This window comes from Argopecten irradians, chromosome 6 (genome assembly GCF_041381155.1).
Source record: "Argopecten irradians isolate NY chromosome 6, Ai_NY, whole genome shotgun sequence".
Taxonomy (NCBI): domain Eukaryota; kingdom Metazoa; phylum Mollusca; class Bivalvia; order Pectinida; family Pectinidae; genus Argopecten; species Argopecten irradians.
The window spans coordinates 24,198,641-24,226,241 of NC_091139.1; the positions used below are offsets into that span (position 1 = coordinate 24,198,641).

A 27,601-nucleotide genomic window follows, 5' to 3' on the forward strand; every position below is an offset into this window, starting at 1 on the left:
CCCAGGATTATGTTTTTTCAACTGGTTTTCTTTGGATATAGTGACGATTGAGATATTTCAAAGCTGTTCTTAAAGACTGAGTAAGAATTTACATTTTCTACACATGTTTTCATTGATTTTCATGTCCTTCAAGTGAGAAAAAAATAAAATGTTATCTACCGCATTTGTTTTCAGAGAAATAAAAAATAAAAAAATATTCCCGCCGCCCGCACTGACTTTTTAAAAAAGTGGCCTGAGAAACTAACAATTAATTTTTTTTGGCCTAACCCTACCTCTGTCACACATGCAGCCATTGGCTGGACATTGGTTGCCTAGGGAACAGGCACAGTGTCCAGGTATATCTGTGCCGATGGATTCCACACTCTGTCCACTAGCCGCTCGGAAAAATGTCAGGTCTCCAAGTCTGCGTAGAAAATGACAGTAAAACTATCATAACTAGAAGAAATAGAACAACTGAACTTATCTGATAGGAGTATGATAAAAGCTATACTGAACAGATAGGAGCATATTTACAGCTATACTGAACAGATAGAAGCATATTAACAGCTAACTGACCTGATAGGAGCACGGTAACAGCTATACTGACCTGATAGGAGCATATTAACAGCTAACTAACCTGATAGGAGCACGGTAACAGCTATACTGACCTGATAGGAGCATATTAACAGCTATACTGACCTGATAGGAGCACGGTAACAGCTATACTGAACAGATAGAAGCATATTAACAGCTAACTGACCTGATAGGAGCACGGTAACAGCTATACTGACCTGATAGGAGCATATTAACAGCTATACTGACCTGATAGGAGCACGGTAACAGCTATACTGACCTGATAGGAGCATATTAACAGCTATACTGACCTGATAGGAGCACGGTAACAGCTATACTCCACATACTGTTGACATTCAGCAGACAATCTTGACAGCTTAAGAAGGACCTCATGATTCATTTCTCTGTTGATATGAAAAATAAGTTTGTGTTAAAATTGTAAGAATAGAAAGCTCAACAAATGTTTTGTTGTGAGGACACTGGACGAGATGGGCTTCTCACCCAAAGGTGATGTGAAGAAGTCCATGACCATTATTAGCGTAGTTTACACCTGGTCATGCTAGTATTATACAAACACGTATTCCAGTGTGATTGTAAACTACAACTGCCACTATTGGGACTCTATGCATATTGAGCAATTGAACCACAATTTTATTCAAATGAAACAGAAATAATTTGACTTTTATAGTAAGTATACAATGATATTCTCCATCCTGTCAAGCTCTATAGATGTTACCTGTAGGTTAGCACTTTTTTCAGCTCTCCCAAGCCAGGGTCTCGAACTGTAGTTTCTGGGTCTAGGTTGTGTTCCACCACGGTCGCTCCAGTTAGGTCAAGGGCTCCCTGAGGGTCAAGGGTGGTGTGCTCCATTTTACACTGGGCGTGGCGGGGCTCCATTGGCCCCTCACCGTCTACATCCAATAGGTAGGCCCCTGATTGTGTGTATCCTGCCTGGTAGTATTCATCACAGGTCTGCTTGTATCGTGCTGAAAATAAATATGTTTGTTTACAACAAGCGTAGTAAGTGTTGTTTAAACAATACAAATCTCAACAGGCTATGGAAATGCAATGATTTGTCAAATAATTCAATTAGAAAAGAAATAGGCTTTTAACCCATAATCCTGAAACCCAAAACTTGTTAAAAATATTTCAATTCTCAATACCAGTAAGTATGCTCTGTTGTTTTCAATAAAGAAATCAATCTGCTAGCAAGTTAAATGATTTGTAAAATTAACAACAGAGACCTTGATCTTCTTGTTGGCTAACAAAAATACAAATGAACTGGAATAACACAGATACTAATCCTCAAGTATATATCGAGGCTTTTAAAACTGTTTCAAGAGAAAAATGTTCTTTTCAGTTTTGAATTGTTAGCAGGTATTTCAAGAAGGAAGTGGCAGGCTTTTCTAAGTACTTACGGAAATGACAAGTTTTTCCTGTGTAAGATGTTGCTTCACAGTTACATGAAATACCGTCCCAGTCGGCTAGACACTGACCACCATGTTGACATGGCGGGCCGTAACGACAGTGGTCCACAAGGTCACAGCCGTCAAGAAACACGCCGTCCACCACGTCACGATTGTCCATCAGTTTTATGGGGTCAATTGTCTCATTCTGAAGCTTCAGGTTTCTAATACAACCAACAAATCCAATGTTTTCTGAAATGAAAAGGCAAAACATTTAGCTAAAGATTTTACTAATACAAATAGTTCTTTAATTCTACAGTTCTTTGAGACCACCATGGACAAGCTCCAGTTAACCTATTTCAAGCTTCAAAAGTAGTTCTTACACCTGTACTTTATATAATAAGGACAACACCCACAGCAATAGTTCTACTGCATGTAGACACGGTCATTACACCTATACACTTTAGGGACAAAGCCCATGATGGTTTCACTGACATAGATAGGTTCATTACCTGTATAGACTTTAGGGACATGGCTTACACTGATGGCACCACTGACATAGATAGGTTCATTACCTGTATAGACTTTAGGGACAAAGCCCATGATGATGGCACCACGGACATAGATAGGTTCATTACCTGTATAGACTTTAGGGACAAAGCCCCATGATGGCACCACTGACATAGATAGGTTCATTACCTGTATAGACTTTAGGGACAAAGCCCACAATGATGGCACCACTGACGTAGATTGGTTCATTACCTGTATAGACTTTAGGGACAAAGCCCATGATGATGGCACCACTGACATAGATAGGTTCATTACCTGTATAGACTTTAGGGACAAAGCCCACGATGATGGCACCACTGACATAGATAGGTTCATTACCTGTATAGACTTTAGGGACAAAGCCCATGAGATGGCCACACGATGATGGCATTACCACTGACATGATGGTTCTTTTTTTTAGGTTCATTACCTGTATAGACTTTAGGGACAAAGCTTATGATGATGGCACCACTGACATAGATAGGTTCATTACCTGTATAGACTTTAGGGACAAAGCCCATGATGATGGTTTCACTGACATAGATAGGTTCATTACCTGTATAGACTTTAGGGACAAAGCCCACACTGATGGCACCACTGACATAGATAGGTTCATTACCTGTATAGACTTTAGGGACAAAGCCCATGATGATGGCATCACTGACATAGATAGGTTCATTACCTGTATAGACTTTAGGGACAAAGCCCATGATGGCACCACTGACATAGATAGGTTCATTACCTGTATAGACTTTAGGGACAAAGCCCACGATGATGGCACCACTGACATAGATAGGTTCATTACCTGTATAGACTTTAGGGACAAAGCCCACGATGATGGCACCACTGACATAGATAGGTTCATTACCTGTATAGACTTTAGGGACAAAGCCCATGATGATGGCACCACTGACATAGATAGGTTCATTACCTGTATAGACTTTAGGGACAAAGCCCACTATGATGGCACCACTGACATAGATAGGTTCATTACCTGTATAGACTTTAGGGACAAAGCCCAAAATGGCACCACTGACATAGATAGGTCCATTACCTGTATAGACTTTAGGGACAAAGCCCATGATGATGGCACCACTGACATAGATAGGTTCATTACCTGTATAGACTTTAGGGACAAAGCCCACGATGATGGCACCACTGACATAGATAGGTTCATTACCTGTATAGACTTTAGGGACAAAGCCCACGATGATGGCACCACTGACATAGATAGGTTCATTACCTGTATAGACTTTAGGGACAAAGCCCAATGATGGCACCACTGACATAGATAGGTTCATTACCTGTATAGACTTTAGGGACAAAGCCCACTATGATGGCACCACTGACATAGATAGGTTCATTACCTGTATAGACTTTAGGGACAAAGCCCACTATGATGGCACCACTGACATAGATAGGTTCATTACCTGTATAGACTTTAGGGACAAAGCCCACTATGATGATACCACTGACGTAGATTGGTTCATTACCTGTATAGACTTTAGGGACAAAGCCCACGATGATGGCACCACTGACATAGATAGGTTCATTACCTGTATAGACTTTAGAGACAAAGCCAAATGGCACCACTGACATAGATAGGTTCATTACCTGTATAGACTTTAGGGACAAAGCCCACTATGATGGCACCACTGACATAGATAGGTTCATTACCTGTATAGACTTTAGGGACAAAGCCCACTATGATGGCACCACTGACATAGATAGGTTCATTACCTGTATAGACTTTAGGGACAAAGCCCACTATGATGATACCACTGACGTAGATTGGTTCATTACCTGTATAGACTTTAGGGACAAAGCCCACGATGATGGCACCACTGACATAGATAGGTTCATTACCTGTATAGACTTTAGGGACAAAGCCAAATGGCACCACTGACATAGATAGGTTCATTACCTGTATAGACTTTAGACTTTAGGGACAAAGCCCACTATGATGGCACCACTGACATAGATAGGTTCATTACCTGTATAGACTTTAGGGACAAAGCCCACTATGATGGCACCACTGACATAGATAGGTTCATTACCTGTATAGACTTTAGGGACAAAGCCCACTATGATGATACCACTGACATAGATAGGTTCATTACCTGTATAGACTTTAGGGACAAAGCCCACTATGATGGCACCACTGACATAGATAGGTTCATTACCTGTATAGACTTTAGGGACAAAGCCCACTATGATGGCACCACTGACATAGATAGGTTCATTACCTGTATAGACTTTAGGGACAAAGCCCACTATGATGGCACCACTGACATAGATAGGTTCATTACCTGTATAGACTTTAGGGACAAAGCCCACTATGATGGCACCACTGACATAGATAGGCTCATTACCTGTATAGACTTTAGGGACAAAGCCCACGATGATGGCACCACTGACGTAGACTGGTTCCCCGACTCCCTCTAGGACAACAGATCGACTTCCAATGCGTACCTTAGCAGTCCTGTAACATACACCTCTCACCTTTAGACAAAATCATGTTGTTGTTTTTTTAAAGAAAACTTTAAATTCTTAATTTAATTTTTTTTTTACATTTACCAGCTGAAACAGGAATCATGTTTATATAGAAATAAATTTTATTCAATAGATTTGCAAACATCTGTATGACTTAAAAAAAAAAAGCAGTGATACTTACCCAGCTTTAAATTCCAAGCGCAGTGCGTGCCACCGGTTGTTATTGACAACCACGGCCATTGTAGTATTCCTTGTGTGGCTTCCATTGCTAAGCGACGCGACGTAGTGTAAAAACGGTTGTCCATTTCTCACCCATACCTTTGAAATCAGAAAACAATAACATGACAAATTGAACATGTAACTGGGGTCCTGTACAGCAAACAAGACAAGTTTAAACAATATATACTGATCACTCTTGGCCTGAAACATAACAAGGGGGACCATGGTGTATGAACAGGAAAAATAATTGCAAGTACATGTGTACTCATTGAATATAAACATACCTCCAGGTTGCCTGTATCCACATTTCCTGGGGACAAGAGGTTGAAGTAGAGAAGGACGGCGTCCTGCCGCACAGTCCTAAACTCCAACTCCACCGTGAGATCCTGACCTCCGTACCCATCAAACAGCAACATTGTACCCGATTTTGGGAAGGTCATAGGAATGTCCTTGACCTTACGACAGCCCTGTTGTGGCATGGTCCCACCTTTAAGCTTGGTCAGAGGGTCGCCACCCACAAGTCGATGCAGCACCGATATTTCATTTACGTAAACACTTTTCAAACACCCCACGAAGTTCTGTGTCACCTGGAGCCCTGTGTGAGGAAAGTACAAAAGCAAGACGTGTCACCAATGATATGTTTTAAATCACATCACTAGTCATAGTGTTTAAGGACTTGTTAGTATTTCAAGGTGGAGTAAACTCATTTACCCCCAGAGACACATTTAGACTCTTCTATATCAAAGACAAGACCAGTCCATTATGAAATTTCAGCAGTGAATGGGTTAAGCTAATTGAATAAAGTACCCAAAGAGAGAGAAAATCTATGGCCTACAATCATATCAAGCTTTTACAATTTTACCTAGAAATGGAGGTAAATTTTAGATATGTCAGCACTCTTTAACAAATGAGTCACCATGACAACTTACTATAGTTTTGGACAGCATCTTTTTACTGTTATATTACCTTTTACAGATTTGTCACTATACATATATAATGCATTAAGCTTATCATATAGAAATTATACTGATAAATTTTATTGATAATTCCATTATTATACAGATATTTATCTGACTTTATACATGTTTTTTCCTCAACTCCTGTATCTAAGGGAGGTAACTCTAACATGCTTACCTAAGTTGTCCAAAGAGAGGTAACTCTAGCTTGCTTACCCAACTATTTGTCTAAAGAGAAATAACTCTATCATGCTTACCTTGTGTTGTAACAAAGTTATCTCCCCCTCCAAAGTAGATTTGTGGATCAAAGCTGAGGTGAAAGTTTTGTGGGTCCAGAGAATGTTTGTGTGATGTTCCGTCCAGTTGAAAATCAACCTCCACTGGACTGTGGACGATGGTCAGATTGTGCCACCTAAATGAGGACAAGGACAATGGTCATTTAATTAACATAAAAAAAATATCCATTCTTGAAATTCTTATAGGATGAAAGATGACTTTCATTCTACAGGATATTTGATAGTGTGGCATATGGTAAAATAAGAAAAAATTCTCTAAATGTTTTTGCTCGATGAAATGTGTATCTTACTCAAGGGGAGTTACAGTCAGTTTGAATGTCATTCCCTAGGAGAGGGTGAGCATGACATCCATAGATAGAAATATATAAATACATGTCATTATTGATTACAAGTCTGATTGACTCAGTCACCCCTGAAAGTTCATAATGGACTGGTCTAGTCTTTGATTAAGAAGAGCCTAAATGTGTGTTCAGGGGTGACTAAGTTAAGGTAACATGATATCAGTGTCCACTTCATTCATCAGTTTGTTGCTGGTCTATTAAAACAGCATGATCTTTGAAAAAAATATGATATGAAAATGTAAAACAATATTATGTGAAACAATAATTTAATAAAATCAATATTGTATAACATTTCCATGACCTGACACCAAATAATTTCACAGCTGAGCTCAAAAAAACCTGATTACAAACTATATATTCTCCATCTCCAAACCAGTGGGCTATCACATGTGTGTTATTTTATAGGGTTCCAATTCAAGTGAATCAATGAATTATCTCCTCCTTGAAATCAGAGATCATAGAATTACAAAGTTCAATTTCAATTTTCTAAAGACTGGGTAATTCCCATGTGGAGATTAATTAAAAACTGAGATTAAATGGTTGAGCCCGTTTTGATTTACAGTAATCACCCTTTCTTGGTATTTGTCAAACTTAATGGAGACAGATACCAGAGACATATAGACACAAGTGCTGAACTTCTTTGTAATAATCTTGAAATCATTTCTTCAAAGTATTAATTATCAACATGCAAACTTGGGTAAGTCTATTCTGTATTTGCATATTACAGAGTTTTGTGCCATTGTGGGTAGGCATTGATTGTGACATCATATATCACTAAATTAACCTGCATGCTTCAGTCAAGTATCATTTATCACATATAGCCGAGCTTCTGTCAAATACAAAAATACTTATGGAATGAATGATAAATATCAAGTGTGAAAGTTATTACAAATACAAATCTGATGGTTATATTTACAAGATTCATTCAACAATACATGATCAGTTGACATTTAGAAATTCAAAACAAACATGCTATTCTCTCATAAGGTCATGCATACCGCATACATTTCATTCAGATCTCATAACATCATATATTATAGATATATACTTTTTCTCACAAACCTCATGCGCCTTCATTAGCAAGACAGTATTTTGCTTTTTTTAATATCATATAAAGCAGAAAAACATCATTGATTTCATTAACAATACAGGATTTAATACCAGATTTCAAACCCTGTGCTCTTCCCATGTCATGTAGCTGGGTACAAAATGAATTCAAATCTTTATTGGGGAATGACATATATCCGAATGTTAATGACATATAACCAGAATCTAGTGTTGTGTTGTTGTCTCCAGCATATGATCGCCATCGGAAACCAAAGAGACACTGCTTAATCATTTGACATTTCCAACAATGATGAAAGTACATAAAAAAGATGTTTCAATTCTGTGAGGTTAAAGGGCTACTGAAATTATTCCCTATGAAGAATCATGCCAATACTGAAGTTAGCTTGGAGAGATTATCATATATATATATATATATTAAAAAACAAAACAAGTCTGCAATCTCTTGTAAGTGCTCAGGAGTTGACATTCAAAACATCTCCTGAACAGAAGACTTCCTTTGAAAATTTTTTAATATTCTAATTCCATCATAAGGATATTCTATATTTCTTTATTCTATATATATAAGTTTCATATAATGAGTAACATATTCTGTAAAAAAACAAATATTACCTGTAAAAGACAGTTAAGATCGTTTAATAATACATGCAGAAAGATACATCTGATATAAAGCCAGGTGTATGTATATATTGAGCCTTAAGAGTTGTTCCCATCTTAAAAAACATTTTATTAGACTTTTTTTTTAATACAAATATTTCAAATTATAAAGTTTTTCTAGTTATTTTCTTATCTTTTCATCTTATCTTTTCATACAATTCATTTTCTCATTTTCAAAAATAACAATGAAATGAAGGTTTAAAAAGCTAAAAAATTAATTTATGATTTGTAACTTTGATAAAGTAAAACATTAACACATACATTATACCTAAGCCATTCCAAATGACTAATATTTGGTGAGTCAGCCTTGATATAAACTTGATGGAAAAAGATAAAGCTGAAAAATGCAGGTATATAACTCCGGGACAACCTCAATATCAGTAATAACCAGCAGTGTTAAATTGATGGTAGAGACGAATTATGGAAAAATAGAACGTCCAAATGAAAAATAATGAATCAAATAAAATGGATTATAGAAAAAAAAAGAGACATTTTATCCAGAAAGAAAAAAGTTAGAATTTCAGTTTGGTGAACGCTATACACAATTACACATACTTAATTATGAGAAGAATGGTAACATATATGCCCATTTAACATTCAGGTGAAGCGAAAACAAATTGACATTGGATTCAGCTAATGAATGAGTAATAATACATGAAGCATAGGTAAATGTAGCCATGTCGACAGAAAGCAGTGGCAGTCCAAGGGAGACAACTCCTCTACCGAAACATTCCTCAAGTCTCTCTCACTTACCCTTTCAACTTCCTAGCGATGGCCGCGTGAAAATGAGATGAAGATGATCAATGTGTGAATGACAAAAAACAACATCAAAACAAGAAATCAAAACAACCAGAGCATGCATTATGTAATGTGATAAAAATAATATTCAAATTAATTCAGGAATGGTCATCATTGTAGTACATATGTGAGAAAATACAGGTCAAATTATCAGGCACAATTCTTGTAGTTCAAACAGGGGCCATAATTCTATATAAATATAGAATGTGGGTTTATTAAGAAAGTATTATTTCTGTTCAAAGTAATTTTAAAAAAAAGAAAAAAAGAATATTTGGATAACAAAAGAAATGTTCCGAAGATTGAAAAAATAACTTTTGAATCCTACTAACATGCATAAACATATAAATTGTGAAAGTGAATCTAATGAGTAAATCATAAAAATGATCTATTGAAAAAAAATTATAATGGATTTCAAAATCATTGGTTTTCAATGAAAGAAAAAAAAGGAATTGGCTTATGAAAAAAATGCAAAATGGAAAAAAGATACTGAAATTAATTGATAATATGCAAATGAGCCTGATGACCATTATGGGTGATATGGACCACGCACTTCAGTATTATTTCCTACCATCTGATAACTGGAAACCATTTACTCATTTCAAAAGATTTTATGGTGATGAAAAAGGGAAATTGTTTACTTGTTCTATGAAACATTTTGTGAGCTACGTATATTTGTCAATAGTCTGCTTACTTTAATTTTTGAGATAGAATCAAAATTGGCATCTCCATTTTATTTCAAGGTAACTTATTAACAATTAGCAAATGTGAATTGGAAAAAGCATACTTTATTTTGGTAATTCAAAATGTTTTATCAACTGATCTAAATTATTAAACATTAAAATCAATGTAAACAGTATTAGTTTGCCCTAAATTGTTTTTATTGATTTTCAAATTTATACAAAAACAAAACAAAAACAAAAAAAAAGATTTGTTTTTCAACAATGCTTTTCAAATATAAGCACTGATGAAAAAGTAAATGGTTTCCAGTTTGTGAACAGAAGTTTGTTAACAAGAACACTCTACCTTTCATCATCCACACCAATTCCCATCCTTTCCTGTATGACATCGTTGCCAAACGCCATGGAGACGGTCACCGTGCCTTCGTGGACAGACGCGATTAAGTGACTGTTGTACGGAGCGCCACCTACGGCATATATCAGAACACCGGAACCTCGATCAGACTGGAAAATTCAAAATAAACAACTGTAATTATACACAGTACACAGAACCTCGTTCAGACTGGAAAATTCAAAACAAACAACTGTAATTATACACAGTACACCGGAACCTCGTTCAGACTGGAAAATTCAAAACAAGCAACAGTAATTATACACAGTACACCGGAACCTGGATCAAACTGAAAAGTTCAAAACAAAAAACTGTAATTATACATAATAATTATATTTGGTTTTAGGGCTGTGGCCAGGTATTGGCTGCTAGTCGGTGGTTTTTTCCAGGTTACTCCGACTTTCCTCCACCAACCTGGTACGTCATAAAGTGACCTTGGATGTAAACAGGACGTTACATTAACAACTTTGTGTTAGAATCTGTTGGTTTCTGATTGTTCTGTATAACTGCTTTCAACTGCATTATTCTTGTTTATGGTTAATTGATAAAGATAAGTATGTAAAAGAACTACACAAAATAACACCTCATTGATTTAGGCAATATGGTACATTTTATGTTGATATGCTTTCTACAACTTGCTAACCAAAGTACCATACTCCAATTTCTATTTGTATAGATGGGATGTTAGTTTGTTTGCTCTCTGGTTAATGCATCTTTACATCTACCTAAAACAAACTGTATGTTACAGGTAAAGATACCTTGAACTGTAGACTGATGCGTGTATTGTCCATTAACATCTTGTCCTTCGGTCTCTGGTAAAGTTGATACGTAATCCACTCGTATCCCCGTAGTGTTACGACGGTCGGCTCTGTAAAACATCAACGGATTCAACACTGAAATATTACCTTTATAATCAACCAATAAATAAAGACATAATCAAAAAATTCCTGAAACTAAATGTTCGATTCTGGGTGGAGAAATTTGGAGCAATCACATCTAATGGCAACAAGAGGCCCAGAGGGCCTGTATCGCTCACCTGGTTTGTAATTCCAAGTAATGTTCTGAATACAGGTTCATTGTTTCTTTTCTGAAGGAATTTTAATATCAACCTCTAAATCCCCTATTGGGCCCCGCCCCTCCTGCCCCAAGGGGGTCATAGCCAAAATTTATACAAGTTTTGTTCCCCTCCCCCCAAGGATGTTTATGGCCAAATTTGGTCACAATCCAAGCAAAACTCTAGGACAAGTAGCGATTTATAGGATTTACCTCTATTTCCCCTATTGGGCCCCACCCGTTCTACCCCCGGGGGGCCAGAGCCAAAATTTATACAAGTTCTGTTCCCCTTCCCCCAAGGATGTTTGTGGCCAAATTTGGTTACATTCCATTCAGAACTCTATGACTAGTAGGGATTTAAAAGATTTATCTCTATTTCCCCTATTGGGCCCTGCCCCTCTTGCCCCTGGGGGATCAGAGCCAAAATTTTTACAAGTTTTGTTCCCCTTCCCCCCAGGATGTTTGTGGCTAATTTTGGTTACAATCCATGCAGAACTCTAGGACAAGTAGCGTTTTAAAGGATTTACCTCTATTTCCCCTATTGGGCCCCGCCCCTCCTGCCCCCGGGGGGTAAGAGCCAAAATTTATACAAGTTCTGTTCCCTCTCCCCCCAGGATGTTTGTGGCTAATTTTGGTTACAATCCATGCAGAACTCTAGGACAAGAAGGGTTTTAAAGGATTTACCTCTATTTCCCCTATTGGGCCCCGCCCCTCCTGCCCCCGGGGGGTAAGAGCCAAAATTTATACAAGTTCTGTTCCCTCTCCCCCAAGGATGCTTGTGGCCAAATTTGGTTACAATCCATGCAGAACTCTATGACTAGTAGCGATTTAAAGGAAATGTTGACGGACGGACGGACGACGGACGACGGACGCCGCACCATGACATAAGCTCACCGGCCCTTCGGGCCAGGTGAGCTAAAAATGCAATTTTTAATATATTCATGATATTTTCGTCTCTCTTTTTATACAAATATACAACTTACGGGTGATGTTGCAGTATTTGCCTTCGTTGTCGGAGCCGAAGCAGTCACAGAGCATGTCCGTGTACTGGTTAATGCATCGTGTGCCTTTTACACAAAAGTTTTCAGTGACACATAGATCAACACAACCAGGCTTCACTCTATAGTTTTCATCAGGGGTCACCTCCTGACCACCAAAGATAGGGTGGCGTAGACATCCGACAAACTGGTCAAGACTCGCACCACCTAAAATAATGAAGATGGCGGTCAGAAGAGAAAACGACACATTTAAAAAGTGAAGTACAACCAATACATTGCTTTAAATGTAGGAGTGGTGGGGAGGGGGGAGGATATGATCTCAAAAAGTTTGTTGAATACTTTCCTTTGAAACGTCTCCAACATGCAAACATTATAAGAGTTCCAAATTAGACTCCAATAGGGAGAATGAAGGTGAGAAAAATATCTTAAAATAACACCAAGACAGAAACACAGGTAAACAAAATAAAGTCAAATGACAAGTATAAGTAAATAGAAAGGCAACACATTTATACATATAAGCCCATGCACTTCTGTCTTTGACATTGTTCAAAGGTCAACATTCAGTTTGGAATGATCTACATTTGATCCATGACAAGTCTTTTTTTTTTTTTCTTTTTTTTTTTATATATATTTATGTTATTAATGTCATGGACATTTGGTATATCTAAATCTGGTATTCATATTGATATTAAATTCGACAAACAAGAGATCCGAGAGAGATCTAATGGTGCCCATCAAAGAATGATCTACGTCTGATAATGGAAAGATGGATCTTTTCTCTGCTTTTCAAATTTTTACTTCATACAACACATGAAATTTGAGACAGATCCCTTCATTACTTTCTGAGATATATCACAGGAACAAACTTCAATTATCAAAATCCAAGATGGCGGCATCTCGACCATCTTGTTCAACGATCAGTCCCAAAATTCAATATGCACAACTAGGTAACAAGAATTGTTAACGGATGGACGGACGGACGGAAGGACTAAAAATCACTACAATGAAGAGTTCTAATGAGAAACAAGTCCATACACAACATGTAGCTATAATATACAGAAATATATACAATGTACATTGCCAGATACATATATCATTTTAACACATATATCGCATCTGGAAATGAACACATGGTATTTTCTATAGCCAAGCTTCATTGAAAATGATGTATAGTTCTATTGAGGGGTAAAATTATAACCAGGTGATTTTAATCCTGTTAATTGATGGCCACTTATGAATATGAATGCCACATTTTATGACAGGTGGCACCTGTACATAGACAGAGCGATGCAACAGAGAAGAATTGTGGCATTGTTCTCAACTGATAGGGTTGGCAAGTAGCTAAAGATCTTGGAAGATTCCCTCTCTCAAAAGTAGGTCCCAGAGTTTTGTGAGTACAAGTATAAGGTCACTTAGTTTACATGTAATCCACATCTTAGATGCTTTTGATCGCAAAATACTGCTCTAATTCAGTTAAAAAGCTAGTGGTACTTTAACCCCAGAAACAGCAATACAGGAAATCTGTAATCACATTTCGGCCATCACCACAGAGCTAAAATATATTTTGACATTCGGCGTTAATTTCAGATATGTACATCTCTATATGTATGTGAGAGGTAACAGTATGCTAAAGATCTAAACACATCAAACCCAGCTTCCTTATCCAATAATGTTGAGAGATAATTACATTAGCTCGGTTGGAAAGGGATTTCTATGTGATAAATTCTACAAAAAAAAATTTAAGCAATAAAATTCTCATTAAGATGGAATTACTTCTTCCTAAATACTTCGTTTTCAGGAGATATTGAAATTCCAACATCATTTCCGCTTTCCTACTACAGCAAATCTCAAAGTTTCTTTCTTTTTTATAATTATGTCTAACAGATGTAAGAATTTACAGACCCAAAAATTGAAATTGATTTATAACATTTTGTGCTATGTTGAGTATGAAATAACTGTACTCTGTACCTAGTAACATTTGTTGCATCTAAATCAACCTCGAGGGGAAGGAGGGAGGGTATAAATGGGAGTGGGTAATTAAAATTTACAACAAGGCTTTTGATTATGCCCGAACATATGGACATTTCAACAGAATTATAGTATATTCTCTATAAATCATTGTAAAGGTATGATAAAAATGAAATCCAACAAAAACACATTTTTTTCAACCAAAGGTATAGAGCCTTTTAAGTGTGGGACAATAAATTGACAATGATAATTTGATTGTTACCAAATTACTTGGTCTGAATGTCATATCATTACTGTTGCATTAACTTACTGCCATATCGTATGAGTGGCGACAAACGATCAGAGTCGAGGAAGTCGGACAGTCGTATCCACGTAAAGGCCCGCACACGTTTGTTGTGAACCTCGTCATCTATGGTCACCTGTAACTGACCAGACGTCGTGTCCAGGGAGGCCTTGACCTCATGCCATTCATCGTCATGGTATTCTGTGTGAGAGAAAAGAAAAGTTAAAAAACGTGCATATATAATTGAAGTCACTCTACAGAGACAATGTACTAAGTAAAAGGCTGTAATTGCACAATTTAACTAACAATTATATCATATCTTCTTTGTTTCAAAATTTCATGGAGTTCTTTTGTTTATATTGTCACAGTTCTTTCAATTGTGACATAAACATTCCTATATATATAAATGCATTTTATTTATATGTTTCACCATGCAATCACCGGACATTTGAATTGGCAGACGAAGCTGTGCAGCAAATCACTGGTAATCAAGTCCTAATAATGAGTATTGATTTTATAATTACTGAAATTTAGCCAATTTAAATAATCCTAATTCTTGAATGTGAAAATTGATGGAGTGTTAGAAGATTATCATTAAAGTGTGACTGTACTTTTAGAAAGTAGTTTTGGAAGTATCATAAAATTCATAGTCATATCCCACTCGTTAGCTTTATGCCACAATTTTAGCTTTGTGAGATTATGTATAGGTCGCAAAGCTGAGGTAGATCTTTAAGAATTGAGCTCCTCTATATCAAACTCTTAATGATATTTTGTTGAGAGCAGCACTTGTTGTATACAGATGTTCAATACAATGAAATAATAACTGTATTTTTAATGACTTAAAACCATTATTTTGCAAACGTCAATGTAAACAAAATGATGCCTGATTGTATTTTTGCTTCAAACTGAATCTCAAACACATCATATAATATAGTTAATGCAGCGCCAAATCAAATTCTTTAAACATTACTTATTCTCTTCCATAATGCAATGTGATTGCACTTTTGTGTCTTGGAAGGAAATTTAACTCGAATAATGAATGTTGGCCAACATTTTTACAACGTCCGGGGCAAGCCAAATAATTATGATATGGAATTCAGAAGGAATAATAAGTGTGATAATTTTTTTTCGAAAATCCATGAATTGAAGAGATCCAACCATCGTTCAAGTGTGATCATTAATCCCGGCCAATATCAACGATCAAAATGATCATTCACATGTACTGAATTTATACAGAGAATTATACGAAAACAAAAAATAAATATCTATACAAGTCATAATTCAGTAAACATTGGGTATATGAATATATAATTAGATGACCTTTAATTTGACAAATCAAAAACATAACATTCTCTTGAACTTTTTTCATTAGAATTTGCAATAAGCATAAATTTGTACTACATGGAGAAAGAAATTCTTCTATGAATTAATGATCATCTGTGTATAAATTAATTAATTAGATAATATAATGTTTCAACATCAATTTCAAATCTGTTGATTTTATTGCTCGAAATGTAATTATATTTTCACTGATAAAAGTCTGGTAAAAAAATGAAAGATAATTGCTGTGATATTGTTCATATGACGAGTGCGGGGTCGTCTTGTCTACAAATGTCGCATGATTACAGAACATGGAAAGACGAAAGAGTCGTAAAATTATATTACACACGAAATAACATATGGCACATCTAAAGGTAATGAAATATTTAATATCTGTCTGTCTTGCGTTTCAATTTTTATGACATTTTAGATGTTATATTTGGGAGTATTGTAAGATCACAAACCAATACCAACAGATTAAAAAAAGGAGTTTGTCTAGGGAAATTTTAAACTTCGAGTTTGTTGTGTGGGCATGTCCATTAAACATCAGACAAATGATGAGTTCGTGGATTTGTTTTCAACAGATCACTGTCGCTAATTCTCCGTCAATTTTACTAATGGAATATTCACGGCTGCTGTATAGTCATTAAAATACATCATAAATTTCATCTTATTCTAAATTGACACTTAATGTTTATAGAAATGTAGATTTCAACCAGGAAACACTTCATAAAAACGCATTTCGTGCTAATGGCTAATCAGAAATATCGACACTTTTGCAGTAAACTTGTGGTGCTTTCAAATTCACAAAGGATGCATTTTAAAGTTAAATTCATATTACTGAAATTCTACCTACAGTCAATAGGAAGGGCTCTATGGCCCATTGTCTATATGGACATTAAGGGTGTGAATTTTTCACTAGGAAAACATTGACAAAAAATTGCTCAGGTCTAAAATATACTAATTATTTGGATGGCTGGTTTTTAGGGATGTGAAGGGTAAAGGGTCGGGGTAATAGAGGAAAGGCGGGAGGGGGGGGATTGGTAGGGAGTTTTGATGGAGGGAGTTGAGTCCAGGTGCAGACAATAATATCAATAAAAACAAATTCATCATACAGAAAAAATGACAAACTGGAAAGGAAGTATGCAAGAAATGATGTGTATTTTTCCTAGGATGGACTTGATAGGCATAGAATGGTGGGAGGAAGTGGGGGTTCAAAACAAAGCTACCTTCAGGCTTTTTCAGTTAGAAAATATCAATTTCAAATATAACAAAAACGTCAATAAAAGCTACTACAATAGCATTTACTCTTAATTAGGTAAGATTCTTGTATTTTGTCAAAAAGTGGTTCATCACACACACACATGTTTTGTATTCTTGAAACTTTATTAAATTATCAACAAATTCCACAGCGAAAATTCCTAAGACTTGTAAACATGTTGTACAATGCACGATACTTAAGAAGGAGAAATCATTAACACGACGTTCCTCTTAGTTGTGAATTTCAAAACATCATTAACATATTAAATACATTCATATCTTTCATTCAAATTAATCACATCTCCTAAGACGCTATATAAACATATACCTCTTTTAACTGGTGCATTCAATTTACACACCCCACTTATCAAAGACAGATCTAATATTTTTCAGGAGTCACATATCTGAAATTTTCTGCCAAACTTTTGAATGAAATCTCATAACAGCATTATTAACTGAAGTTTTTCACACAGAGGTGTTTGAGATGAGCTCGTTGGACAATAAAGAATGGCTATTCTACGTTTCTAGCCTGGCCAAGTACTGTCCACAAAGGAGTCATATTTTTTATTTATCTCGAGCCACAAGGGACGGCAGAGGGAATAATAATCTGACTTAATAAGATACTACATCAGACTGCTGTCTATCAGAGATGTAAAGGATTTTATGTATGTCGACAATGGCCTCTGTGATTTCAGGCTTCGGCAGACATTTGTTGTTTGTCGGATGCTAAGTGGGATACCAAATTGTGCTCGAGCAATATGATAAATGACAAGTACAGCGTGCAGCCAAATTCTAAAGGGCTTTGTATCGCAGCCAGTTAAACTAAATCCCTTGACTGGGTGTATTCCCTATTCTGTGCCACATGTGATGGACTGAGTTACTCCCCTTTGATGTAAATTATCGCTGACATCTTATCGCTGTATCATATGCTCTGTTTCACCCAGTAACACATATGTATGCCTATAATATATAGTATCATCAACTTGATGACAACAGTTGTCCAGATCTATCTATCTATTTTACACCTCTGACACAACTAATTACAATGGAATACTACTTATATCAAATCTTCATACATTTTTGTATATCTTAGTTTTATAATCAATACAACTACATATTTAGTGGGTATTTTTCCTTGTACTTCCACAGCAGTACTTGTTTCTTTGCTGTGGTGGCATAGTGGTAAACATGTTCAATACCATTTATCCTCCGGACCTATCAGCTGTGGATATACCAATATGGCTTACTATAAACATACTTAAAGTTTAGTGATAGTTTTATTTTATCCTTTTTCGTCATTGAAGATGAAACAAAGCAAAAAAGACAAAATGTCAATAAACTTTTGGTAGTGTTGTCATTGAAGCACTAATTCATGTACACTGCTAAATTTTCATAAAGCTTTAAAGTTCCAGTATTGATCCATCAAATCGTAGTAAAATATATCTGCACTAATAAATCCAAATTTACAGTATTTCGTGTTTGCACTAAAATTTAACTGCACATAAATAAGTACATTTTCAAAACAGTATTTATTAATAGCATGCAAAGGATTGTAAAACTGAATAAAGATCTCAGCTTCTGAGCTGTGACCTTACAAAGGTCAGCGAGTTTTTTCTTTGAGACTATAGATATGACAGCTTGAATAATTCTCCAGTGCCAATATCAATTACATAATCAACAAGCCATTGCATGTTGATAGGAAACCCAACCTGCACCATGTATCTACATGTCAACTGATCATGATCTTAATCTGGCACCGGAATACCATTCTGCATCTCACCTATACAAGCAATATCAAGATGAAACAAAGCAAAAAAGACAAAATGACAAAAAAAACTTTGGGTAGTGTTGTTGTGCATGCTATGACGGTGATTTCCCAAGGGCCTGGTATGTACACGTCAGTCAAGTCCTGTGAAGTTTTCAGCTGTATTATCAAGCTTTGTCTATCTAAACAATCTCTAATTAAATATCTGATGTGGTACATCCTTCCCAGTCATGAACTGTCAATAACATGTTCTCCAACAGAGATTTTTTGCCGTCAGGGATTAATGCTGTGAAAGCTACAGAGAAATGATTTTGACTTTTTTTGGTTAGGCAACTGCAGTTGCCAGCCACTACAACAATCAAATTTTTTTTGAAGACAAATATAAAGCTAAAACATGGTAATATTCTTAATCATGCATGTTTGAATTTTACAGCCTAGAGTCATTACATCATATTCCTCCGTCAAAGCATCAGAGAAAATTTATCAGTATTAATAAGTTCCAAAAAAATGTTTATTTGCTTAAAAATCAATACAATTTGATAATTACTCTTTCATATATGGATATGAAAGAACCGAGAGTCACAAAATATTGACAACATTTTGTGATTTTTTAACTTTACCAAAAAAAGACAGCAGTTGCTGCTGCAGTGATGTCATGAGGTTATATTGCATGGATAGCCAACTGTAATACGACACAGTCTCACATGACATGAGTATCATATTCAAACCAATAAAAGCCTAAGGCACTTAAAATGAAACAAATAAGGGGACTTAATAGAACTAAACTTGGACTAGCCTTTTATAAAATTATTGCACAACTCAGCCACAAAGTAAGCCAAAATCAATTCATAACAAGAGGCCCATAGGGCCTGTATCGTTCACCTGGTTTGTAATGCCAAGTAATGTTCTGGATACAGGTTCATTGTTTCTTTTCTAAAGGAATGTGAATATTTACCTCTAATTCCCCTATTGGGCCCCTACCCTTCTGCCCCTGTGGGGTCAGAGCCAAAATTTACACAAGTTCTGTTCCCTTTCCCCCAAGGATGTTCATGGCCAAATTTGGTCACAATCCATGCAGAACAAGTAGCGATTTATAGGATTTACCTCTAATTCCCCTCTTTAAAGGAAATGTTGACAGACAGACGGACGCCGTGCCACGACAGAAGCTCACCGGCCAGGTGAGCTAAAAAAACATTATAGCAGATGGGGCACTTATTTGATTGAATACATTAACTTATAATATAAATTGATATAAAATGATATAAAATATACTATAAAACCTTCAAGTAAATATGCCTTTAATGGTCCAATGAAGTCTTCAAAGCACTAGTCCTCCCTTCAAACTTCTCCCACATTTATAAGTTAAAGGAAACCATATAATGAATTAATTACACACATTTAGATTTTGGCATGCTTTGACCAATTAGCCATGACTAAAAAATCACTATACACACAGCTACTTTTCATTTGACTTTTTCATGCCTTCCATCAGATTTTTTTTACAGATTATATAACACAAGCAATAGATTTTTCAGCTTTCTGACAATTCTGGCTATCACGTGTTATGTAATGTGAACTATTTGTATTTTTTCTATAAAGCCAAGATGCACTGTTTACATTCTCTGTACACACAGGCCATGCATCATTTATATTGGGTAGAGTTTAGCATGTTAGAACCAATTATCCATTAATATAATAGTTTTCCTTTTCATGGAAATAATTTTTCCTTTTGTGCCATTCTTTAGTATTTCTAACACGAGACTCAACAGAATTTCAAGTTTCTAACAATTTCTGCCATCTGACGTGAATTCTTCCAGAAATAGACAATGCAAGGTTAACCTACTACTGGTATAAACCTTTCATTGTAATACAAGCCAAGGAAGATATTTGTGTTAGGACAAATATGAAATCAAATTAGTTCAGATTTGTTTCTCCATTTGATGCATTTGTAGTAAGAATACCGTATATTTTTTACAGTTTTGGTCATCAGGATTAATGGTGCTCTTTTATTGGAAGGAAGACCTATGCCATACAGTAAAGGTTCCCTGAAGCTCAATCACTTATCTACACAGGGTTTATCAATAGTTTACATGATTTTCTATTATATTCCTGATAAATGATATGATTAATATAGCTGCAGCATGAATATGATAAGCACGTTTTCATATCAAAGTCCAGAAAATCAATGTGCATCAGCCGCTTAATACAATCTTCAGGGAAATTCTGGGGGTAAAATGTGCAACAGTATCTTATTAAGGGGTCCCCCTATAAATAAATGGCCTATCAAATGTTCTCCCTCACCATGATGATCAATTTAATGATTGACTTTTCCCAGACCCCAGACAAGAAAGACATTAAGAAATTGTCTAAGACTTTAGTAGCCAGGAGCTAAGTTTATAAAGGAAGTGATGGATCAATGTTTATCATGATTGGGAAAGGAAAACAAAAACATGTTCAAAGGATTTTAGGTTGTATCGAGTCGTGTGTCCAGGGAATTAACATTTCATTTTACTATAAACCCTTCGTAATGATTTAACATTTCATTTAACTATAAACCCTTCGTAATGACAAAGATTTCTTTAGCTATGGCTTTAATCATAACATACAAATTTATGATCTATATTACAGAAATGAATAGAAATGACTGAGAACAGGACAACAGAGCTCTCTTTGCAGGGGTTGGAATAAAAAGTACATTTTGTAAAAAGTTCACAGGTCACTCAAACAATAATGCAATTGATAACTCTTCATGCAAACATACTAAGGTCAAGGTCACCAGATTAATTCCTTTCAATACAAAAAGTCAAGGTCATTCAAATGGAGGTCAAAGTAATTTAAATGGAGGTCAAGGTCATTCTTTTGAACACTCTTGATGCCCAATATCAAATCTCTTTAGAAGATGTTACTTGGAAGCAATAGGAAAATAACTTGTTGGGTATATATTAATGCAAGTGACCCATTTTGCCAGTTAGACAAAAACATTTTTTAGATGACAGTAATAGCTTAAAACTATCTTACCAGGTATCTTTTTTTTAACTCAACAGTTTAAAAGGTTGAAGGTATATACTGGACGGCTACATACATCATAGGCCACATGGTCTCAATTAGTTTTAAGTGCATTCTGAAATGTGGCAGTAATTATCTCTATAGAAAAATTGGTTCAGGTCTTCATATCTACACCTCAATTCTGTGTTTGCTACAACATAATACTGAGATTTTACCATTATCACCAAAAATACACTGCCATTTGAATTAATTCAATTAATTCATTTTTTTCTATAAGTTTGAAATATGTCAATAAATATTTACCACCATCAGTATTGTGAGCTAATTGCCTGTACAGTAGAGTGTCAAGCTGCAGTCGGAACATCAGATGATATTTTTTTTCTTATTTGCGACACAAAATCTGGATACTTGACATGCACATATTCTTTGTACATGTGTTTACAATCTTTTGCCTTTTCTGTAAAACCTTAAGAATGTGCTTTTGACCTACATTTAAGCCATCAAAAGACGAGTATAATTATACCAAAAACATGGCATTTGCCGAAAATAGAATGTGACTTCAGTATGGTTTCATCAGCAAACTCTCGGATATACATGTGCACTTAAGGTTTTCTCATCCCTGACAAGTTATAGAAGGAAAAACAGCTGTATATACATAGTGCATACTTAATATCACTGTTACTGCACACTGATTTATTCTATCACAGCAAGGGAGGTGCTTGTGTCATGTTTGTCTTTAACTAGAAACATGGCTGCTCCTATGTCAACGCTTGCTCCCTCAGATGGAACAGACTTTACTGCTCTGTTTATCTACATATATGATGTCAGGTGCACAAATTATACAAAGAGCTTCTTCTATCACAAAAAGCAAAAACCTAAGAAATTTTCATATGATGCAGAAATTAACCATCCATATCATTTTTATGTTATATTCACATTTGCAGCTTGGAAAGTTTTTTTCAACAAAATGATGCCACCTTTGTATATTTATATTCAATGAAACTACCCAGTATAAATATTTCATACAGTACTTTAAGCATGTTCCAACATTACGTGTTGAATTATCTCCCTTTACAGTGTATATTTATGCATCTTGTAAACATATCCTAACAATGTTCTTCAAATCAAGAGTTTATTAGTTTAACGTCCTATTAATTGCCAGGATTATGTAAGGACGTGACATGGGATTTGAACTAGCGACCCAGAGGTGAAGGGCTTAGGTATTATATCGAGATATCTTGACCACTCAGCCACTGTGACCCCAAAATCAAGAGTCCAACATGTGTTTATATACTCAGTTACCTGATATTTATTGGGCGATTCAAAACAAATGGATGTTATCAACTAAGTTTTGATTAAAGAATTATCTATTCAGGAGGAGTAGGGTTTTTAAAGGACAATTAAAGATTAACAGAACTAGACCATCAAAGGGTATGACACACAGCGTCACACTTTACAAGTCTACGTTGTACTTATGTTGTTGGAGTTAATCAAAGCACACATCACGACATTTAATAACGAAGAATCATGATTTTTATCCAGAAAATTGATATACTGCCAAAAAGTAAAATTAAATGGTAGTTGACTCACCTTTGCCGATGGTGAAAACATCACTATATTGGTTGAGTTTATGCGTGATGCGAAGAGATCCTTGGAATAATTCAGCACAGAACTGGTACACCTCAAGCTCTTCCGTAATCCGCCCGAAATAAATCTCTTGTGATAATTTGGGACTAACTAAGTGACAGAACAGAACCCCATGGGGATGCTTTGTCTTAAAAGTTAATTCCAGTTCAAGTTCTGAGTCTTGTAATGTGCTAGATGGAGGATGAAATAAAAGATATCCCTCGGTTAGGATCGTCCAAGTGTCCGTGGGTGGTTGAGGTGATGTTGTGGTAGAGGGTGATGTCGTAGATGAGGACGATGATGACAGTGAGGATGTAGAGTTCCCCGTTTCTGTTGTTTTTAGAGTTGTGGACCCTTGTGCCATGGTATGTAGGGCCGTCAGCAGTAAGACAAGGCCTCGTTGCCACACCCGAGGCTCCAGGGCTCCAGGGCATACCCGGTCCCACACCATCACCTGTCAAATAAAGATATGAACATTTTATGTAATGTCAATATTTATGCTGCCTATGACTTTTTTCTACTATCAATTAAACATACGGATTATTTAATGAGATGTATTTATATTTCCTGGTAAATGAAAACCAGGCCAGAGTTTCAAGAGAAAATCACCGATTTGCAAGCCAACCAGCTGGTCATGGCCATTCAATGAAGTTCAAGTACCAAATTTACACAGTCGAGGCTTAGTGATTAACAGTAGCTTGTGTTGGATACAAATGTACATACTAGTAGCTAATTTGATCCGAATTATAATTGAAGGAAATCTTAATTATAGACATATGATATAGCTAATATGACCAAATCTTATATTTATGTGACAGCTGTATAAGAATTACATTGTGTCATAGGTATCATTATAATGATAATAGCTACGATATAACACCAATGATTTCAGTAAATTTAAATAATGCCTCCTAGCTCTATTAACCTAATCAATGTATCATTTTTTCATCCTTCATTTTAGTTATCGGCCTTGTGGCGAATTTAAATTCCAAAAACGAAGTTTTAACTCTTCTTTAATTTCACTCGTTTTTGACCTTCCAAATAATGTAATAAACTTATTTGACATCTGAAATTGATAAATATTATTAAATGCCATTTGGAGCCCGTATATTTCTTAAGGTCTAAATACATCAAGTACTCGCATTAAATTGACAGCTTTCATTATCAAACAGCTATAATTACCCACATAAATGTCAACTTAATTATTCAATTATCCCCAATGAAGTACATGTAAATGTCTTCCAGTGCATTTCAAGGAATTATGTACGTGTATAGCTGCAATGCAGCTATTTTGGCTCCTGTATTGACTACAAATGCCAAATGAATGCAAGCACAGATCATTGTTTTTTTAATACAATATATAATTAATTACTTTAAAGATAGACTTACATCAACAATCACTTAGTTTTATTTAGCAAAGTGTGTCTTCACAAATTTATAACAACATTAAATCCATATTAATCTAAATGTGCACTATGCACTACAAGGACTTGCTTTAATAATTTTCCTAATAAAACAATGATTCTAATGCCATTTATTATGAAAACTAGACAACAAAGTCTCCTTATAAGTTCAGAAGAATATACAACACTTATAATATTGATATATATTTGTATAGCTGTACATATACATATTCCATCAATTTTGATTGATGATTCTTTTTATATGCTGCAAAATAAATATGCATCTTCGATTTCATAAAACTAGATGCATTGTATTGCGAGGGAAACATTCCATCCCCCTACATTACAAAGACATTAGGTCCTCCATTTATCTCCTATGTTGATTCTGTTTTCTCAATGCGATATATACATTGATGATAAAATGTACACATGTAATGCATGAGGTTGTCGATTCTGTAAACAGTGGGGCAACAGACAAGGCCTGATTGGCCTAGCATGTCTGATTTCATTTACAAGTACAACAGTCACAATCAATATCTGTTGTCACTTCCTTCATCGTAGACCTCCCAAGTCTACCTATTTCCAATATAGAATCAATATACGTCTTATAATCTTCATGTGATGTAGATAAAAGCTTGCTCCATGTCTAGCAAGATCTATAAACTTGGTTGAAAATAAAACTTCAATGGTTTCACTGTAGAACTAGTCTTTATCTAGAAAGTTTGGTGTTGTGCTCATATTTTATTTTAACTTATTTTAACTTGTTCAGTCAGCTCAGATTGATGTAGAAAGAGGTACTAATTGCAGGTTGGTGGTTTTACTTTGGGTACTTATTACCAGGTATAATCCTTTGCTCCACCTCCGCCTAAAACCTGGCACTTCCTTAAAATGACCCTGGCTGCTAATAGGACGTAATGGCATTTCATGATAATTTCAAATTTTTAAGAGTTTTTTTGTCATATTTCAGGCATTTTCCTGACTTTAGTAAGTTTTTTGTTTGAATATAATCTTTTTTTAAGACGTCATCAATATTAACATCACTGATGAGTCTTAGAAGGACAAAAAGCTCTATCTTTAAGGTAAAATCTTATCTAATTTAGAACTAATACCCTCCGCAGATGTGATTTGGTATATCTATATCTCCATCAATCCTTTGTACATAGTCCTGTTGTGTGGTTATTATTACACCCAACAATCTCCAACGGTGTGATCTAAAAAAACATCTTTAAGATCATTAATTGTGTCCTAACTAGTACATTCCCTTGTACCTAGTCCAACAGTGTGGTCAGGATATAGTCAACACCCTCAACTGGTGTGATTTAAAAACATTTTTACAATCATTACAGATCATTATTTGTAACAAACACCCTCCAAGGGTGTGACTATTTTGTAAACCATCAACATTCCATGTTCACTCATTTGAGTAAAGGTCAACATTTATGTTTTTTTATAGCTGATATTACTTACTTAACTCAAAAGGACTCGCCCAATATTGATTTGATAAGCCATCTCCGCATAAGTATCCATCAAATTTATACTTAACATAATATAAAACCACTTTACTAGTTACACTAAGAGCTGTTTATTTCTACTGTCCCATGTATGAACTGTGGTTTTATAGTTAAATCTCCATATTTACAGAAAGATAAAACGATGAGAGTTGATCCGAATTGGCCAACGTGAACAGAGCTTTAGGAATCTGTGAAAAATAAACGTACCAAATCAATAATCACAGAATTTGCTACTATTCTGCTAGCCTCAGGGGCCATAACTCATCTGAGATCTTCGATAATTTTACTCGGCTCTTGACAAGTGTATTTCCTATCTGTCCCAGAACCAACAGAACAAAAGGACTGGCCATCCAGGGGAAGAACTGGCCAGATAAAGCCTTAATGTACAGTGGTAATCTTTTTATAGACAATCTGTGTCATCGACTATATTGATTTGTCACACAAAAGGTACACTTGTAACTTCTCTCCAAATAATTCATCACAAATTACTGTAAATAACATACTAAAAAGGCTGTCATCTCAAAATAATAATTTGAGAATCAGATAAGCTAACAGCTGATGATTTGGTTTTGATAAGGTTATTGATTACAGGGACATGGTGGCTGAGTGGTTAATGTGTCTCACTGTTTGTGACCCATATATGGATCGGTTTAAGGTACTCGTATTTCCATCATCATGTCTTCACATTACTTAATTATTGCTTCATTATCATTACTTACTTAATGGTGCTCATTAATCAAGTTAAAATAAAGACTTTGTAAGCTTATCAAGTCTAATGTGACATCGGACATGAAAAGGTTAGGGGTCACCTACCCGATCACGTGGGTTTTCTCTGGGCACTCCAGTTTCCTCCCACATTAAGACCGCTCGCGCGTTTACATCTGGGCCATCGAGAGTGATTTGCATAAGTTGTATAACTTGTTTCGTAATTGATGTAAAAGAAATAAAGTGTACCGTATTTTCCGGACAATAAACCGCACCTGTGTTTAAGCCGCAGAGGCCTTTTTT

At 35.6% G+C, this 27,601-nt stretch overlaps 1 protein-coding gene across 1 annotated transcript in view; it reads right to left on the minus strand.

Moving 5' to 3' along the window:
• Positions 1–27,601, minus strand: part of LOC138325399 (axotactin-like) — an 88,508-nt gene that overhangs the window by 26,327 nt on the left and 34,580 nt on the right. Inside the window, 14 exon segments of the mRNA XM_069271031.1 lie at positions 273–403; positions 864–956; positions 1,289–1,538; positions 1,971–2,210; positions 4,880–4,989; positions 5,182–5,318; positions 5,504–5,814; positions 6,433–6,587; positions 9,288–9,299; positions 10,356–10,513; positions 11,159–11,268; positions 12,437–12,658; positions 14,730–14,903; positions 23,644–24,133. Of these exon segments, the coding sequence (XP_069127132.1) occupies positions 273–403; positions 864–956; positions 1,289–1,538; positions 1,971–2,210; positions 4,880–4,989; positions 5,182–5,318; positions 5,504–5,814; positions 6,433–6,587; positions 9,288–9,299; positions 10,356–10,513; positions 11,159–11,268; positions 12,437–12,658; positions 14,730–14,903; positions 23,644–24,130 (2,590 nt within the window). The 5' untranslated portion in view covers positions 24,131–24,133.